Source organism: Sesamum indicum, linkage group LG7, assembly GCF_026168435.1.
Source record: "Sesamum indicum cultivar Baizhima isolate 11 linkage group LG7, ASM2616843v1, whole genome shotgun sequence".
Lineage (NCBI taxonomy): Eukaryota > Viridiplantae > Streptophyta > Magnoliopsida > Lamiales > Pedaliaceae > Sesamum > Sesamum indicum.
The window spans coordinates 11,637,872-11,658,319 of record NC_142663.1 but is presented as its reverse complement, the minus strand read 5'-3'; the positions used below and the strand labels follow the sequence as shown (position 1 = coordinate 11,658,319).

The following is a 20,448-nucleotide window of genomic DNA, read 5'->3' as shown; positions in this document are numbered from 1 at the left end:
TATAATCTTGACTTTGCATTTGAGGATTTTGAAAGTGGATTCGCAACTTGAGTCTTCTTGAGAATTTATCTGATATTTATAATGTTAATTCGAAGGTTTTTCTATAATTTGTTGCGCATTTTTGACGAATGATTCAATATCCATCTTGAGCGCATTTGATTATTCTGGAACTCGAGGAACTTCGTGGAGAGAATTCTTTTGGTCTTCTTCTCTTGCTTAATCCCTTGCTCTATCTGTGTCTTGAATGAGTTTAAAAAATCCATTTATATAGATGTTAAAAAGAGAGTTGTGATGTACTTGAACACCTTTTTTATTTTTTTTGTTATAATTTAATGTAAATAAATAAAATACATATATTTTTAAAATAAATGATTGGATGATTTGACATTCTCTCTTCAATAAGAGATAAATATCAGAATTATTTGTCTTGATTTTATTGGAGCGTACATGCAGTTGTTCAACGCGATGCATTTTGATTGACCCGAATCTTTATATGCAAAACATAATTTTGATTGGTCGAAATACTTTAATTTTGTCACTTATTAGCCATTAATTTAATGGCAAAATATTTATATTAACTATTTATACTTGGAATTTAATTTAGTGAATTTTGAATTATAAATAGAAAAGTATTATAGTTGATACCTGATATATTATTTTACACCTGTCATCATTTGATTGGATACAAAATTAATTTGTCTACATGTACGACTTAAAAATTATAGCAAATCAATACTATCTATCACAGTTAAACAAAATCGAGATAAAAACTTAAATTTTGACCACGATTAACCAATATTTCCCATAGTTTTACCTATTGCCGAAGTAGTTCCCATGATTTTTAGTTGTAGATAATACTTTGGCCGCACTAACAAGAACAATAATTAACAACTGTTGTTAACACTACAAAAAAAAAAAATCGAGTTCTTCGTTACACTATAAATGACCATATTTTAAAAATCATGATAAATCAATACTATTAATCATAGTTAAATAAAATTAAAGCAAAAACTTAAATTTTTACCATACTTAATCAATATTCGCTACGATTTTTAGCTATAGCCAAAATATTCGCCATGATGGCTAATATTTTTACCACACTTGCAGAAGCAACGGGTAATTATCGTTTCAGAATTATGATTAATTTATATTTACCATAATTTTTTTCTTTTAACTATAATGTATAAAAGATTCCAGATCATATCAATATATCATCATCATACAGATTACCATGTTCCGCTTAAATTATAGTATATATTTAAAATTTTATTATTGAAATAGTTTGGACTATCTTAATTCTGCTCTATAATTTACTTTTTTTAAAGATTTATTTCCATAGCACGATAGTCAATAGTAATATATAATACAATCAAGTATTACCATATTACAAAAAATTTCACAAATTTTAAATAATATGTATGTTTTATTATTAATGAGATCCAAATAGCCACAATTTCTTTCAATTTGCCAACTGGCTTTAATATTTATGGTGGTTTTCACAAAAACAAATAATCATCTATATAAGAAGACTTACATAAACAAAAAAAATATATATATTACATCAACAAATCACATTATTCTCTAACAAGTTCAGTAGTATGACCAAACACCTTTTATTATGTCTTTTCCTTTCATCATATTTTTTCTTGATTGGAAATAGTTGTTTTCTGTATCATGAAATTACGGTTCATGTTGTTAATAATCTTCCCCCAAAAACTGAACCGTTGCTGGTGCATTGTGCGTCGAAGGATGACGATCTCGGAAATCACACGCTAACGACAAATCAAGATTTTCACTTCAGTTTCTGCGTCATACCTCTTTCTACTCTGTTCTTTTGTAATCTTCACTGGGGTACGAAACAAAAAGCTTTCGACGTCTACGATGCAAAGTGGAAAGTCAATCCTTGTGATCGTGAAACGTGCACGTGGGCGGCTAAGTCGGATGGGATTTATTTGTCAGGAAATAAAAAATACAATTGGGAATAAAAACTTATTGATATTATAATTGAGTAAAAATAATATTTATATGTACTTTATGTATTTGAATATTATCAAATAAATGAGTTGTGTTTGTAGTACTTTATGTATTCGAATATTATCAAATGAACACAATCACCCCCTAATTTTTACTATCGTTAAACAATTAGTTCAATCCATCCGTCGTTGTTAGATTTTTATTCATTTTTTATAGTGAATTAATCAAAATGACCTTATGAACTATAAATTATAAGTTTACATAAATATTCATTTTTTATGAAACTTTTCAATAGACTAAGTCCATTTTTTTTTTTTTTTGTTTCAAATTTTTCCATCCATCTAATCCAATGATTTTTTACAATTTTTTTTATTTTTTTTAAAAATACATTAAAGGTAAATTGATAATTCTAAGCCTCGGTTCAAAAATTATATAATTTTATCAAACATAGAGAAGGGGAGGATTTTAATAATTTTTCAGACAACGTGGGGTCATTCATAATTATGTCAAATATCAGAATTGTTCATTGTAATTTACTCTTACTTATTAGTAAGAGATATGACTGGAAGCATTAGAGTATTTTCCAAATGAGTGTAAGTGTAATTTCTAAAATTTGAGGGGAGAAAGTGTAAGTGCAATCTAAATGCAAATTTTATCGTGTTTCAAAATCAAAACATAAAAAAGTTATTATAAATGAAATATATTGATTCAAAAAATTTGAAAGGAGTAAAATCTCAACTTTACGAAATTTACACTTTGCCGTATATGATAAATTTTTTGTTGATTTTTTCGCCAGAAAAACATCACATACTGTGCATATGTGAAAAATATCACATTATATAACCCTTAATTATCACATATGCACTGCATTTGATGTTTTTTCCTACAAAAAATTTAATTGAAAAACAATTACAAATGGCAAAAATAAAGTTTTGTAAAGTTGAGATGATATACAAGTTGACAAAAAAAAAAGACGTCAAAGTGTAAAAATGATCAATAGTTATAATATGTTTAAAAAAAAAAGCCAAATTATGTAATTATTTTTTTAGATCGTCGATTATGTCATGATGATATAATATTATCTTACAAATTACCATGTTCGGCCTAAATTATAGTATGTATTAAAAATTTTATTATCGAAATAGTTGCATTAACTAGACAATCTTCATTGATTACAATTCTATTCATATATTTGTATAATCAATCCACATGAGCATGATGGGATTATCTTAATTTTGCTCCATAAATTACTTTTTTTAAAAAATTTATTTCCATAGTAGGATAGTCAATAGTTATAATACAATCAAGTATTACCAGATTGCAACATTTTTCACAAAATATTAATAATATGCATGTTTTATTATTAATCAGACCCAAATAGTCACAATTTATTTCAATTTGCCAACTCACTTTAATATTCATGGTGGTTCAAATAATCATCTATATAAGAAGATTTACAAAAACAATATATATATATATACATATATTTCATCAACAAATCGTATCATTTTCTAACAAGTTCATAATATGACCAAACACCTTCTACAATGTTTCATCCTTTTGTCCTATCTTTTTTTGGTCGGAAATAGTTGTTTTCTGTATTACAAAGTTAAAGTTTATGTGGTTAACAATCTTCCCCCGAAGTCTGAACCATTACTGGTACATTGTGCGTCGAAGGACGATGACCTAGGAAATCATACACTGACAACAAATCAAAATTTTCACTCCAGTTTCTGTGTCAAACCGCTTTCTACTCTGTTTTTCTGTCGCCTTCGATGGGGTACACAAGAAAAAGCTTTCGAAGTCTACAATGCAAGGTGGATTGGAAATCCTTGTGACCATGATACGTGCACGTGGGCGGCTATGTGGGACGGTATTTACTTGTCAGGACATAAAAGATATAGCTGGCAATAAAAAAATTTTGATCTTATAGTTGAGTAGAAAGTATATATATGTATGTATGTCATATACTCGGATGTCATCAAATAAATGAGTTGTGTTCGCAATAAGTCTTTTTTGGGATTTTTTTCCATGTCCTGAAATTATATTGTTGATAATCTTCCTCCAAATTTTGAACCTTTAGGATGATGGTTTGGGAAACATATACACGAACAACATATCAAGATTTTCACTTTGGTTTTTGCGCGAAACTTTTCTCTATCTTTTAATGTTGTCAACTCTAACTGGGTAAGAAGAGATTATCATTCACTGATTAAAACGTAAAGTGAATTCGCCACGTAACCATGATACAAGCAATTGGACAGCAAAGAGCGATGATGTTTACTTAATAGTACGATATATGATTGTGGGAGCAATAGAGTATTTTCCAAATGAGTATAAGTGCAATTCCCGTGCAATTTTTAAAATACTAATAAAACTCATCGATTTTAAAAAAAGATTTATTTGGCTTACAACATGTTTAAAAGTCAATCGACGGGGTAAATATGAATTTCGTAACCTTTTTGCCGATGTCAGCAAATTCCGCAAACTTTACTAACAAATTGATTTATTTGTTGAATAGAAATAAATATCAAGGGTACTAGACGTAATTTTCCAAACCACAAGGAGTTTATGTTTAATTAAATATACTAAGAGCAGTGTTTGGCTAAGCTTTTTTAAAACATCTTATAAGATGATTTAGCAGTTTATAAGATGTCCGATCTTATTTTAAAAATAAGCTCCTAAAGTATTTGGATAAAATAAGATGTTAAAGCTTATAAGATGTGAAAATATCTTATAAGAAGTCAGGATGTTCGGCATAATAAGATCTTTTATTGGTAAAATTGAATAGACACGATACCTTTAGAATCAAATAAGTTGTTATTTCTTGACATATTTTGTTTTGAAAATTTTAAAACGCTTTTATAAATATACATATTAGTTTAATTCTAAATAAAAATTTGATAGATTTTTTTTACAATAACAAAAAATTAACGAACTATTACCTAAACTTTTGAATAATAATAATATATATGCACATTCATGCTAGTTGATTAATAGTATAGATATATAATTGACGTATTTTTTTATTAATACAATGAAGAAGGTATCCGAATAAATATAAAATTAAATCATTGCATCATGTTGAAAATTATTTTATAATTAAGAAAATTTAAATCTTCCCTCCAACATTTTTCAGTCAAAATTTCATCCCATACGCATTGTTGGAAATTACATGTAATCTGATAGAAAACTAAATATATAACAAAAGTAAAGAAGAAAGCCTACATGAAAATGGAAGAGTTAATTACACTATAATCAACTTTTTTTTTACGGTGAAATTACAAAAAATTTATCATGTCAAATATCAATTTTGATTCGAACTCGAATATTTACATAATTTTCTAGAATATCGTAATCTGAGTAGTTAGATTTATTAAATTTTCTTAGCTGACATATATTACAATTCAAAAAGTTCTTAATATAGTCAAAATATTACCATGATCAACAAAATAAAAGTCAATTTCATCTTAATATTATTATATTAATCTTTTAGGAATTCTATATGTACAGATTAGAGTTTGTGACGAGATACGTTTTACTTTTTCTATTGCTCACTCCAAACATCTTCCCCATGATGGCATTAGAGAAAGCCCAATGTTTTCTTGCCCGCAAGTATGAGGTTCACGTCGTCAACAATCTGCCTCCTGAGCCTGGACCGTTACTAGTGCATTGTGCGTCCAAGGACGATGATCTTGGAAATCACACGCTCACCACAAATCAAGATTTTCATTTCGATTTTTGTGTGGTGCCTTTCACTACCTTGTTCTTTTGTCATCTTTGGTGGGGTAATAAGGATATATCTTTTGACGTTTTCAATACTAAGACAATTATGCAACAATGCACCGATCGTCAGTGCTACTGGGCTGCAAAGACCGACGGGATTTATTTCGCGGGATCTTATCCTCCGAAAGAATTACATAAAGCCTATTCATGGTAACAGAAAGAATATAGATTTTACTCAACAATTATAAGAATAAATTTGTATTGATGATCAACATATATGCTAACAAATGTATGATAAAGTACTAGTTTAATAAAATAACTCAGCAACATAAAATAAAGAAAGCATAATTGATGACAATATTACGCATAATACATGATGTAATGACATTTTACGAAAGACTAATATATGAAATTGATATTTTTTTTAAAGCATATTTATTTGTATTTGTGACCCTCCAATCTCCAGTGTTTAAAATCATATACCACATTCGTCGGTTCACGCCAATTTCTAATGAAATTTGAGGGTAAAACCATCAACACGTTCCATGTAAAAATATCAAACAAAGTATTAATTGCAACAAATAGTGGAATTCACTTTATTTCTGAGGACTAAATACTTAAAATCATGATTTATTTATATTTTTGAACGAAATAAAAATTTTAATACATACTCAAAACATCCTATACTTGTGTAACAATTTCAAGTTGAAGCCGGATATTTTGAATTGTGCAAAATTCTTGTAATCGAAGCTTGTATACTTGCATTATTTTTTAGTGTCACATGAGGATAAATTGTACTTTATATTTTACGGGGGTTCTTTTGCATTTTTTCATTAACACATGGAGGTAAATTGTATTTAACCATGTGATAATATGTAATATCAGTTTATTATACTATGAATTTATTGATTGAATCGATGTAATTATCAGTTTATTGATATTAATGTAATATGTAATCACAAAATTCATATCCCAATAAATAAATTATAGATTATTTCTAACTTCTGATTTTATTTCAAAAGATCTTAAAACAAATCGATAAAATACAGTTGAATGAGTACAATTCATGTAAATAATATTTCACAAATTTGAAATATATCCCATAATTTTTATATATATCTTAGTCATCCAAATTATGCAGCAAATCCATATTATCATATTTCATAAATTTGAAATCACATATATTTGATATTTTCTAAATTTATATCTAACTCATCTAGATTTTGAACCTACTATTATTTATATAAGTGAAGTGCCAAATATTTTTAACTACTTAAAATGTTTCTTAGAAACCAAAACTAAGAAATCAACACATCAAACATCATTCTCTATGGCCAATAAGCATTGTTTTATCGCCAAATACCTTTTGTTATTCTTCATCTTATATGCTAACCACTTCACTGCATATGCATGCTTTATGGGAAAACTATACAGGTTTGACGTTTACGTTATTAACAATCTCCCTAAGAATACTGAGCCGTTGGTCCTGCACTGTGCGTCCAAGGACGATGATCTTGGGTACCATACGCTAACATCAAATCAAGAGTTTCACTTTGATTTTTGCCTGAAACCCTATTCTACTCTGTACTTTTGCCACCTTTGGTGGGGTAAGAAAAACAGAGCTTTTGATGTTTTCAATGCACGGTGGTTCTGGATTCCGTCTCATCAATTGGTTTGGGCGGCAAAATATGATGGAATTTATTTTTCTAAATATTACCCTCCAGGTGGATTGAAAAAGAAGCACGATTGGAATTAAGGAAATGTCCAATATCTTACATAAATGTATTGCGGATGCTTTTGCAGGTGTATGTTTTACAAGAATTAATAAATAAAACTATATATAATAAGTGATTTTTGTGCCAAATCCCTTTCTTTTTAATGTTAATGTACTAAATGAAGAATTCCAAATAAATTAAGTATTTATCAATTAAATAAAAAGGGAAGAGAAAAATTAGGTGATTGCACAATTTACTTTTAAAACTATTAGGGTAAATTACATTGCACACCCCCTAAAATTATATCTAATTATACAAACACCCCATAAGTTTTTTTATACTGAAAAAGCTGTTGATGCATATTAGAACTTCGATAGGTATACTTGTGATTTACAAAAAAATATGAGGTATTTGTATAATTATATTTGACCTCAAAGAATATCAATATAATTTACCCCTGAATTATTACTGATATGTTTGATTTAGTGAAGAAACATTGCTAATTGTGGCATTCATTATTCAAACAGCAAATAATAAGATTTACTGTTACTTAAGATTAATTAGGAAATAAATAACAAAATTTTATTTATATTATGGGTAATTGAAGTAAGAGATACAATAGATAATATCTGCACATTTAATGCAAAATATTGTACCAATGATGTTTTCCTTCTGTGGATGAAATTGAAGTTTTATAAACAAGTTTGATGTGTTCGAGTCTTACCAAATATATGGGTATTTATCTCATTTTATGTGAGTTTATTATAATAAATTTTATAATTTTTTGATATATTAATTGAATCGATGTATATATATAATATTTAAAATATTTCATTAAAATAAATTATCAAAAAATAACAATTATCGAGTTTCAAGAATCAATGCTCAGTATATTCAAAATACAGACAAAATCAATAAATCTACCTCAGATTGAATCGATGTATATTGCTCAATTTATTAAAATATAATCACTGTTTCTATCCAAAAAAAATCGATACAGAAAAATCTGAATAGATAGCACATAATTTTCATCCAAAAGGACCACATTATTTTATAATTTAGGATAAATTACAGCTACCTCCTTTGAGATTTAACATAGTTATTAATCCTTCCTTATTGTTTGAAAAATTACAAATATATTTTTTAATAGAAAATAATTATGTAGTCCTCAAACAGTGAGGTAAAAATAATTATTAATTTACCCTTATTGATTTTTTTTAAAAAAGAAAACATCTAAAAAAATATAAAAGAAAAATGAGGATGGATAAAGTAAATAATAAATTAAGAATATTAGTTCATAAAAAATATTCATAATATTTTAAAATGAAATAAAATTATAATTTATAATTCAAAAAGGCATTTTGGAAAGTTCACCGTAAAAATTGAATGAAAGTCTGATGAAATGGGCTTGTTGTTACACAGACATTAAAATAAGATATATTTGTAATTTACTCCATAATTTAATTAGTTTCTGTAATTTAGATTCTCATATTTCACACATATTTGAAAATTTTAAATTTGATTTCTTTTCCTCACTATAGAAAATTCAACGACAAAGTTAGTAATGGTCGAAGATTGAGTTTTGTATCATCTTAGTCCCTAATTATTTCGTGACCGGGCAATTTCGAGTGTTGAATTATGTACAACATCAGTGAGACTAACAAAAAAGAAAAATATCGTTTCCTACTATACAAATTGTCGCTACCATGGTCGGATAAAATCAATATGAAAATTTAATACTCGCTTACAGAAGTAATGGTTAATAGCTAGTCGTTGTGCACCCGTGGTTAATTAATGTCCGCCATATTTGTTTTTTACTTTCAACCATAGCAATTAACTACAGTGAAAACCTATATTTCCTCTAGTGTGTTTTGAGTTAATTTATGATTAAATTTAAAGACAAGGGTCATCCATATATATATAGTATAAGACCCTTTGATGCTTAAGTCAGCGTGAGACCGAAGTAGAATAATTCGAACTAGATATATCTAATGCCGACGATTGTAATAAATGTGTTTTACCAATAAATAGAGTGTGATGAATGTATTTATAAGGCCAAATGCATCCACTTACCTGTGCCACGTGGAGCTATTTGAGGCTAAAAGCTGTCAGGAGATCAATGGCCTATACACCGGGTACATCAGGGTGGGTCCAATCAGATGACTCGACCCGAAGGTGAAAGGGACGAGTCCTAAAAATGTTTAGAATTTCATCATCGAAAAACGGGTGAACTTGTAATTTTGCAAAGCACGGGAGGTGTTTGTGCAATTAAACCTAATGCTAGGATAAATCAATGTAATTTACCCTTTATTTTTATGTTGATGGTAACACTTACAAGCGCAAGTCTTCCCAATCGATTGAGTTCAAATTTAACTTATACGGATATTTGTCTACTATAATAGTAATAATTTCTTACAATAAATTGTATGTTTAATTTATTAGAGTTATTGCTTATATTTAATTATTCTTTGATGTATTAAGTAGAGCCAATACTTATTTTCTTAGGGAAAAAAAGAAAAGGCTAATTGATTTGGTGGTCTTGTATGGTAGGTACAACTTATTCTCAATTAAGTATTGATTACAAGAGGATTAGTGCAATTATTTGTCTTGATTAATCATAATGATTAATTATTAATTACAAGTGGATTTATATATGAAAATTAATTATTTGTCTTGATTAATCATATAGACCAAATAAAATTGCCTTTGATGGCTTGTTTAGGACAAATTAATTTAATGATTAAAAAAAATGTTCTATTAAAATAAGGATGAAGTGTTGAAAAACATCGACATATTCACATATTCAGGGGCTGTTTGCAATAATTTCGACTTTTATGATGGGAATAGGTAATGAAAAAGAAAGTTGTAAGTTGAGCAATAGTTTAGGAGTATTTAAAAATAAAGAAAAGGTTGAAGTTAGAGAGTCGGGAAAAAAGAAAATAATACTTACAATTTTACTAATAAACTGCAGAAGTTGGTGAAAAAGTCGAACAAGATAGTAACCAAAATCAAGGATCAATTTTTTAAGGGACTGAAATTGAATATGTAGTTGAGTATAGGGATAAAAAATGTAATTATCCCGACAGTTCTGCTTAGAATATTAATATAGTTTTATTGTTATAGTAAAAATTAATATTTTTTTCGTACTTTAGTCAAAATCATAAGAATTGTTTTTTATTTTTATTTTGTTCAGGGTAAAAATAGAAGAACTTATACCACGTCACTAGAAGAAATATAATTTTTTATATAGTTAAAAATAATAAAAATATGATAAATTCTAATTAATTATGGCTATTAGCCGTTGTAGCTAAAAATAATTATAAATATTTTGATTTATATTAATTTTATTTAATCATGATAAATAATATTTATTTGTCATAATTTTTAAGTCACGGTGAAATTTGAGACAAAAAGAACAACTTAAAAAAAAAAAAATTAAATGGTTTGCCGCGTACATTCTTGGCGCTAAAGTGCGCACTAGGAGCATCACGCTCATAAAAAATCCATAAGATATTGTCACAGGGCCCAACGGGAAAACAAATAAATCCAACGGCCCAGCAATAGTGAAATCCAATTCCAAGCCTGCGCTACATGAGCCGCGGCGCACGTTGAGGATTCCGCCTTCATTTTGTCTATCTTGCGCACCATTGATTTTCGCCCAAATCAAAAACCTAGTCCCCCTCCCCACCCTCTACACCCCAAAATCCACACTCGCTCTTTTGGATTCCAACCCTTCTCGATATATTGAGGCTAAGAGGTTTTTCTGCCCTTTGTTTATTTATTAATTTCTCATTTTATTGCACTTCGGAATTCCGGTTAATTTTCCTCCAAAAAAAAGGAGTGCTGGTTAATTTTCTTGTCTTCGGTTAAAAGAATTATTCAGGAATCCGTGTGGTTTTATTTCACTGGAGAAAAACCCATCAACTTTTTTCACCCGAAATTGTTTCCTTGGGTGTTCTTTTGCTGTGTATGATAGTGCATTAGCGTGTTTTTGATGTATGTGTTGTTAAGATTGGAAGGTTGGGTCCGTTCTAGGGTGGTTATGGTTTCTCTATGAATTTTTTGGTGGTATAATGAAGAATGTGGTAATACCCAAATGGCTAGAAAGGTTGCCTTTGGCGCCTGAATTCCGCCCAACCGATACAGAATTCGCGGACCCAATTGCTTACATATCCAAAATAGAGAAAGAGGCAAGTGCTTTTGGTATATGTAAAGTAATTCCACCGTTGCCAAAGCCGTCGAGGAAATATGTACTGCATAACTTAAATAAGTCACTTTCCAAGTGCCCGGAATTGGGTTTGGATGCAAGTCTTGTTACGTCATCGAAGTTGGATAGTGGGGCAAGGGATAATAGTGATAGGGCTGTAAATAGTGGGGAGAGTAGGGCTGTTTTTACTACAAGGCACCAAGAATTGGGCTGTGAGAAGGGGAAAAGGGTGAAGGGGGCTGATGCGGATCATGGCGCTGCGGCTCAGAAGCAAGTTTGGCAAAGTGGGGAGGTTTATACACTGGAACAGTTTGAAGCAAAGGCAAAGAATTTTGCTAAGAGTCAGTTGGGGTTGCTGAAGGAGGTAAATCCTTTAGTTATCGAAGCCATGTTCTGGAAAGCAGCTTCCGAGAAGCCGATTTATGTAGAGTATGCAAATGATGTGCCTGGGTCAGCATTCGGTGAGCCAGAAGGATCATTGCGATATTTTGATAGACGTCGGAGGAGGAGGAGGAGGAAGAGGCACTCATTTGACAGGAATAATTTAGGAAACTCCGATAGCAAGATTGATCAAGTAGATACAGGAAATAGCATTAGTGGTAATAATGATTCAGGCAGCCAGAATAATCATAATATCTGTACAGAGACAGCATCTAATTCTTTACTATCTAATCAATTGCATCATGGTGCTTCATTTTCTGGACGAAAGGATTTTGAAGGTGGTGATGAGATGGAAGGTACTGCTGGTTGGAAGCTCTCAAACTGTCCTTGGAATTTACAAGTAATAGCTCGGTCACCAGGATCATTGACGCGTTTCATGCCTGATGATATCCCTGGTGTTACTTCTCCCATGATTTACATTGGAATGCTGTTCAGCTGGTTTGCTTGGCATGTGGAAGACCATGAGCTTCATAGCTTGAATTTCCTTCACATGGGCTCTGCAAAGACTTGGTATGCAGTGCCAGCAGATTATGCTTTCAACTTCGAAGAAACCATTCGTCTCCATGGCTATGGTGGAAATGCTGACCGGTTGGGTATGTACATGCGTCTATTGAAGATTTGATCAACATTATCATTAAGACAATTTCTACTACAATATCATTTTCTTCCTCTATTTAAATGCCTGCTGATTTCTCATTTTTTGTCCATGCCTTCAAATCACCTGATGTCTGGTTGTTCTTTTACTATTAGTGGAAGAGAATCTCCACTTCCATATTTTGTTCATGCTGTCTCCCAGTTCTTTAGTTCATAGATACTTGTAAAACATTAATCTCATTGAGTAAAAACTGGTGATTGGATAGAGACAAATTTGTTCCTTGAGAGAACCTTGAAAGACCTGCTTTCTTTTGATTTTTTTTCCTTTATTTTTCTGGCTTCCACTGACATTCATGTCTGCTCTTACTAACTTTTAGCCCTGAAATTTTTGTGAAATTTTTGCTGTAATGTTTTCCACTTAGATGCAACTAATTGTGATTTTCAGTTGCCCTATCTCTCTTGGGGGAAAAGACTACTGTTCTGTCTCCTGAAATTATTGTTGCATCAGGCATCCCATGTTGCAGGTGGGTGATTTTTTGTGCAATACTAGCAGTTTCTGCTATTCTCACTTTTGATGAATAAGGGGATTTACTTGCTCTGCTTATTGCATAGGAGGCTGATATATGACCAGCACATCAGGCAATGTTTAGCTAATCTGCAAATTGTTATTGTTTTAGATTGGTACAGAACCCTGGTGAATTTGTCGTGACTTTTCCGAGAGCTTACCACATAGGATTCAGCCATGGTAATTACTTTTGCTTCTTATGCTTGTTCCGAGTGTTTATTGTTGAAAGTATTTGTCTTTGCTCTTGGTTCAGTGGCTTAAATCCAAATATTTATTAGCTACTTGATCCACTGAAGATTTGAACTGACTGGAGTCTGAACATCACCTTTACTGAGCATAGATCGACGGATTCTATCTTCATGTAATCTGGACACTGTCTGGAAAGACATCAATAAATTAATGAGCATGAACTCAAGTTACTAACGAGCAAAGCTCTTATAATGTTTTGCTGAACTTGTCTCAACAAATAGCATATCCTGATCCTTGCTCCCATATATTGACGGTTCTTGATTCTTGTTTGACTTTAATTTTTTTTTTTTCTGTTTTTCTTTTGCATTGGCAATTCAATTAGGTTTTAACTGTGGAGAAGCTGCTAATTTTGGAACACCGAAGTGGCTTACAATTGCTAAGGAAGCCGCTGTTCGCAGAGCTGCCATGAACTATCTTCCCATGCTCTCTCATCAGCAACTGCTGTACTTGTTGACAATGTCGTTCATTTCAAGGTCAGCATACTAGCTTTGATTGTACTTCAAGGATACCATCGTAATCCCTCGGGGAGTTTTGTGGTCTAAATAATCTCTAAAATGTTGTTCACCCTCTCCTGATATTAAAAAATACAAGTTCACGTGAAATTGCTTCATTCTGATGCCAGAACTAGACCAAGGCTGCTTATGATACTTTAAGTTCATTCTTTCAGCCGGTAGTGCAAATTCCCTGCCTTTCAAACTATAAAGAAGTCCGAGTTTGTTTCATGTCATAACCGGGCTTCTAGTGTTAATACAAATGCAGTAATCTCTCAGAATATTAAGCATGCTATATGAAAACTAATGGCAGAGTTTGACAAAGAATCCTAAATGCAGCATGGACAATAAATGCAAGTGAAGATAGAGAGAGCAGAATTATTTTAGATGAGTAATTTTGTAACCTTGCAGGGGCAAACTTCTGTTGTGTTTGTTTGGTGTTGATCAATGCTCAAAATTTCTTCTAATCTTTCACATTTTGTATTTCATTTGTCTCTATCTATTAAGTCTGTTCTTTGAGTTAAAAGTTACATAGCAACCTGTTCATGATAAACCAGAAGTTCGTCCTCATAAAGTTTCAGCACTATTTTTTCCGTGGTTTTGAATGGGTGGTGATTCAATTATGTGAAAGCTTGTTGGATTAGACTTCAAGAGCATGAAAGTTTATTACTTTAAAATGTGGCACGGAAGGACTTTTGAACTTTCTAATATGCTTTGTTTAATAGATTATCATCTGAGTTTAAGGAATACAACTGGACAATGGGAGGTCTGGAGTTATTAAACCAATTACAAGGGAAAGGTGCAGCAATCATTTGTTGTAGAATCATGGACTTGGACTTGAGCAGTGTATTATCAAGAATAATTATGGATGATATACTTCCTTGGTTTGATGCACTTTTAGACTTAGAAACCAACCAATGGTCTGTAAGTCCAAAATTCAAGCCATTCACTGGTATCCCATGAGTACAACTTTCTAGTCATCTTTGTGAAATACCTAATAGGATGATGCATAAAAGGGAGAATATCCATTGTTCCATTTGCTTGCTGAGGACTTTATACTGGATGTTTGGTAATTGTCAGTAATTTTTATCAGTATAAAAGGTAATGCTAAGCCATTTGGCGGCATGATATGCATCAACACTCTTGGTTGTGCTCTTCTAGGTTCCAAACTTTTTAAGTCAGTCTACTTCTGCATTAATTATCGCAATAGTACCTTTAAGATGCTTTTTGATTGTATATAATTATAATGTCAAAATTTTGATAGACGAGAGCTGACTGAATTACAGAATACCGAGATCCTTACTGCCTGGTGTACGAAGCTCACGTTTGAGAGATCGTCAGAAGGAAGAGAGAGAATTGTTAGTAAAGAGAGCATTTATCGAAGACATTTTGCACGAAAATAATCTTTTGACTGTTCTCCTTCAAAGAAATTCCTCTTATACCGCAGTACTCTGGGATGTTGAATCAATGCCATCTTCAAGTAAAGAATCTGAGCCATGCAAGGAAGCAGACGTAGCCCTAACATCAGCGGAAAAAGACTCTCCCCAGAACAATGATGATATACATGATTTGAGCCAACTGAGCAAGTATATTGGTGCAGTTGGTTTTGATCTTAACGATGATGACTTGGCATATGATTTTCAAATAGAATCTGGGACTTTACCCTGTGTAGCTTGTGGCATCCTTGGTTTTCCATTTATGACTGTGGTGCAGCCATCTGAAGTAGCATCAACTAATCTTCTTCTAATGGATCCTCTTATTGTTTCTGCTGAATCTGGTCAACCTTCTGAGCTTAATCCAGTGAAGGAGGTGGCTGCTAAAGGTGTGAGCCCGAACCTCTGAACTTCTTCATCTTGATCACTTTGTTCTTGGTTGGTATAAAGTCTGCACATTGGTTTTTCTAATGAGAAATGAAACTGAAATCAATTTCATCTAAGTTTGTAAGTCACTTCATGTGGATTCTAATTATGCATTAGAGTTCTCAATCATGCAGTAAGTGCTAAAATATTGATTTTTCAGGTCCCATTGGTTGGTCTGACATAGTTCTTTAGTAAAGTCGCTGAAAAATGGGTTGGTGCTACCCACATGGTCTACTGAGAAGTTTCTTGTTATTCGCCTTCATGAACACTTTATATACCACCCAGCTGTCACCTGTGAATGATGAGACACCTGCATGCTTGATCTTAATACAATATGAAAAATCAAGAAATCACATCCTCTGTTGTCTTTCTAAGCTTGATAAATTCTGATTCCTGGTGGCAATATCAATTCTGAGTTTTATCTGGATTTTACTTTTACGATCTCATTTTATATTTAGTATTGGAGAGAGTTAAACCTCTTTTATGAGAAATGTGGACTAAATACTTTTGACAACAGATAAAAGGTACCTTCTTTGTCCACTGACATCTTCCCTTACTAGATATTACTGACAAAACCAAGTTAAACAAGAAGGATCTCCACCATGTAAATGAAGCATCATCAGTGGCTGAATCAAGTCAATCCACCCATCAAGCTATGGATCAAACTTCAGTCTGTAGCCCCTCTTCATCCTTGGAGCATGAAGCTTTATCTTCGCAAGTTAAGATTGTGAAGGGATGGAATATTTCTAATGTATCTCTAAAACCACGGATATTCTGCCTGGAGCATGCAATTGACATTGAAGGACTGTTGAGTTCAAAAGGCGGAGCTAATGTACTTGTGATCTGTCATTCAGGTATATGAATCATCTTGATTTTCGTTTTATAGTGAGGTAATCACCCTCAGAAATTTCAAAAGCTATGTCTTGAGCCTTACTGTGAGCCATTTAGCCCTTTACTGCCAACAAAAGGAGCCCCTGTTTTTATTTTATTCTTTTCTAATTTTTCCTCGTTCCTTGCTGAACTTTTTTTCGGTTATTGCATTCAGGCCTGGATGTCACTTTCTGTTATTAGTTCCATCAAGTCTCACAAAATAAAATATGCTATAATTTGCGTGCTCCCTCCATAGTGCTGATTCATCCAGCAAGCTGGTACAATCATTCTTTCTCTGTTGCTTTTGATTTTTTCAGACTTCCAGAAGATAAAGACTCATGCTGCAGTCATTGCAGAGGAAATTGGTGTTCCTTTCTGTTACACTGACGTAGAACTCAGTAATGCTTCTCCAGAAGATTTGAACTTGATTGATATTGCTATAGACAGAGAAGAACAAGTTGACTGTGCAGAAGACTGGACCTCAAAGTTGAGTATCAACTTACAGCATTGTGTGAAAGTCAAAAAGAATTCCCCATCTAAGAATGTTCAGCATTTATTGAGCTTGGGTGGGTTGTTTTGTGATGCAACTCCAATTTCAAATGCATCTGGTGTAAAGTGGCTATCCAGAAAATTACGCTCAAAGCGCCATCTGAAACGTCTATTGCAAAGTAAAAGATCTGATAGCAAGGAGGATATGAACACAAATGAAGAACATCAAATGGCTAAAAAGGATGTTAAAATCATTCAATATTCAAGAAAAAGATACAAGAGTCGATCTTCTGCAGGAATACAGGTTCCTATAGAGAGTAATAACCTTGTTGTACGAGATACATTGGATACTGAGGCAGAAGATCTAGATAAAGAAGACAAAAACATGAGTAGAAGTATTCTGACGAGAGTTGAAACTAATGGAAAAAGTTTCTCAGGGCCTAGTGCCTTACCTTATGACAGTATATCAGAATCTCTGCGTGACCACCCTGGGCTTTTGTCGAGAAGGGGTTCTTTCGAGAATTCTTTTCCATCCCACCATGCAAATTCAGTTATCACTTCCACGCCCATTATTGAGAATGTTGAGGCACAAACCAGCATTTCTCCACCAAATGAACTGGCAGTGTCTGCGAATGTTGGTTCAACTTCAGATGAAAATGGGATAGGCAATGCTGCAGAAGATGTAAATTTGCAAAAGGAAGAAACAATGGATGAATCTACTGTAGCAACCAGAGCTTGTGATCAAGTGGCAGAGACTGATTTGGAAATGCTGCATAATGTTCAGTCTGATGGAGACAATTTGACTAAAGAAGCTTCTGAGCATGGTGGCTCATCAAACTGTTCAGATGATGAGCCTCCCACAGGGCGTGATGAGCAGATGGAAGCAATTTCAGATCAACTTGTCACGGAAAGTGAGGTGTCAAAATCCTTGAGCTCTGAAAGGCAGCAGCATATTGAGAGAGATGGAGATAATAAAGGAGACGTTTTAGGATACACTGCAGGAATATATGAATCAACTTCAGCCTCAACTGAAGAATGTCTTCCAGGTGATACACTTGTGGATGTGGCATCTCATAATGATAATGGCGAGAGTGTAAGTTTACTGGAGAGGAAAGACTCGGACGATGCCAACTCCATCATGGCACAATCCTCATCAATTGCAAAAACTGGACGCAAAAGGAAGCGGGAAGTAAACCTGCAATCAGAAGATCAGTTCCATGTTGGTGGCTTTATTAGAGGCCCGTGTGAAGGATTGAGGCCAAGGGCTAGAGAAGTTGCAACTGGCCATGTTCCCGACAACAAAAAACCAGCCAAGGAGACACCAACGTTGAGTAAGGTGAGAAAAGCTACAGATCATTCAGTTTCTCGCAAGGATAAGAAAGAAAACCAAAAGGGACGTTATAAGTGCGAGTTAGATGGGTGCACGATGAGTTTCCAGACAAAGGCGGAGCTACTCCTGCACAAAGGAAACCGGTGCCCGGTTGAAGGGTGCAGGAAAAAGTTCAACTCCCACAAATATGCTATACAACACCAGCGTGTACATGATGATGACCGGCCTCTGAAATGTCCGTGGGACGGTTGCACCATGTCGTTCAAGTGGGCATGGGCAAGGACTGAACATTTACGGGTGCATACTGGAGAAAGGCCTTATGTCTGCAAAGTCAAGGGATGCGGCCTTACTTTCAGATTTGTATCAGATTTTAGTCGGCACAGAAGGAAAACAGGGCATTATGTAAGCCCGCTAGCTTGAAAACATGTTATCACACTGATGTTTATCTGTGCATTATATCTGTAACCTGGAAATCTTGAGGTCAAGAATTGTGTAATCTAGAATTCTCTGGTGATAGCTTAGGTTAGGTAAATATGAACTGATCCTGTTGTAAGTAGGCAGTTTATATTTGTTGTTGAACCTACGTTTCTATTTCTTTGTGTAATGCAAGAAGTCGATCTTGACAAGCCGACTGAATCGTTTAGACTGCTCGTAAGACGAGTATTCTGTGTTTCTGAAATGACAATTGTACTGATGATCAGATTATTTTTTGAATCTGTTACTGTGGAGAGCAAATTTGTCTCAGAAGTTCTATCATGTGGAAAGATTCTCATGGTGTTTGCCTTGATTTTCTCACTTCTTCTATACTTGCAAGCTTGTTTGTAAAAATTAGCCTGATGATGATGAATCTATATATGTTGGTTCTTTTTTCTACAAAAGTTGCAATGCATGTTTGTTCAGGTGATTTTTTTCCATCAGAAATTTGTGTTCAAGTTTCTTATTTAAAACCAACAATGACTTGGCCTAAGTGGTTGAGGCTAAGGTAAAAGTCCGATGGACAAGTTTGAGTTTATGGATTCGAATTACATTAGATGTGTAGATATTTGTCTTACTTTGTGCAAATTATTATAATTTATTAAAATCATATTAATATATTGATTGAATCGGAGGTTTTTATAATTTGTTGTTTACAGTTTTTAGTCTATAACGCTCAATAAAAAGTTTCTCACTTAATATTATGAGTAATTGTTAAGCACTTAGTGCATGACTTGTAGAGTTTTAAGTTGAAGTTTTTCAACTTTTTTGGAAAACATACAAAAAAAAAATTATTATTTGTGACAATATGTAGTATATAAATTCTATTTAACTTTTGTAAGAAGGTGGAAACAACATGGCTTTTGATAAAGATTAGAGTAAATTACAATGAGTTATTTTTTATATTTGATAAAATTATAGAATATCGTTCCTGTTCCTGTTCCTTTTTCTTTTTTTAATTATTTTTATTATTTAAAAAATTATCAATATCTCTTTAATTTTAATATGTGTCAAATAATTAGCATATTCTCTTAGTTTCCACTTTCCGTCATATTTCTATCAATTTTTTTTTTGTATAAATTGGTCAAAATGCTATAATGACCTGTTGAATTATAATTTGATTCATTCATTAATATTTTCTTTTTTTTTTTATTGCAGTCCATAACGTATAGGGGCAAAAAAAGAATGTAAATTTTTACATCAACAACCTTTTTTTATAATTTTAAATTCTTTTTTTACAAAGAAACAAAAGGGCAAAATAGGTGTTTTCAAATATCTATTTAAAGATTTCATAATTTATACCTTATTATAAAGTGAGAATACCATTTTTATGTTTCACTTTTTTGATCGCCGAATTTATTTATTTTTTAATATTTAATTTGTTTATTTATTAACTGCCCACTCTTCGACACTTCCAAACCACTCTTCTATCCTCTTTTCAACTTCCACTAACTCTTTCTAACT

At 32.4% G+C, this 20,448-nt stretch overlaps 1 protein-coding gene across 1 annotated transcript; it reads left to right on the top strand.

The window, feature by feature from the left end:
* The first annotated feature begins 10,999 nt into the window (after positions 1 to 10,999).
* ELF6 (Zinc finger (C2H2 type) family protein / transcription factor jumonji (jmj) family protein) lies at positions 11,000 to 19,297 on the top strand. The gene is made up of 7 exons (XM_011086019.3): positions 11,000 to 12,656; positions 13,103 to 13,181; positions 13,335 to 13,402; positions 13,794 to 13,944; positions 15,249 to 15,784; positions 16,382 to 16,675; positions 17,009 to 19,297. Exons 1-7 carry the CDS (start codon positions 11,489 to 11,491, stop codon positions 18,928 to 18,930), a joined length of 4,218 nt encoding a protein of 1,405 aa, XP_011084321.2. The 5' UTR covers positions 11,000 to 11,488; the 3' UTR covers positions 18,931 to 19,297.
* Positions 19,298 to 20,448: the final 1,151 nt, after the last annotated feature.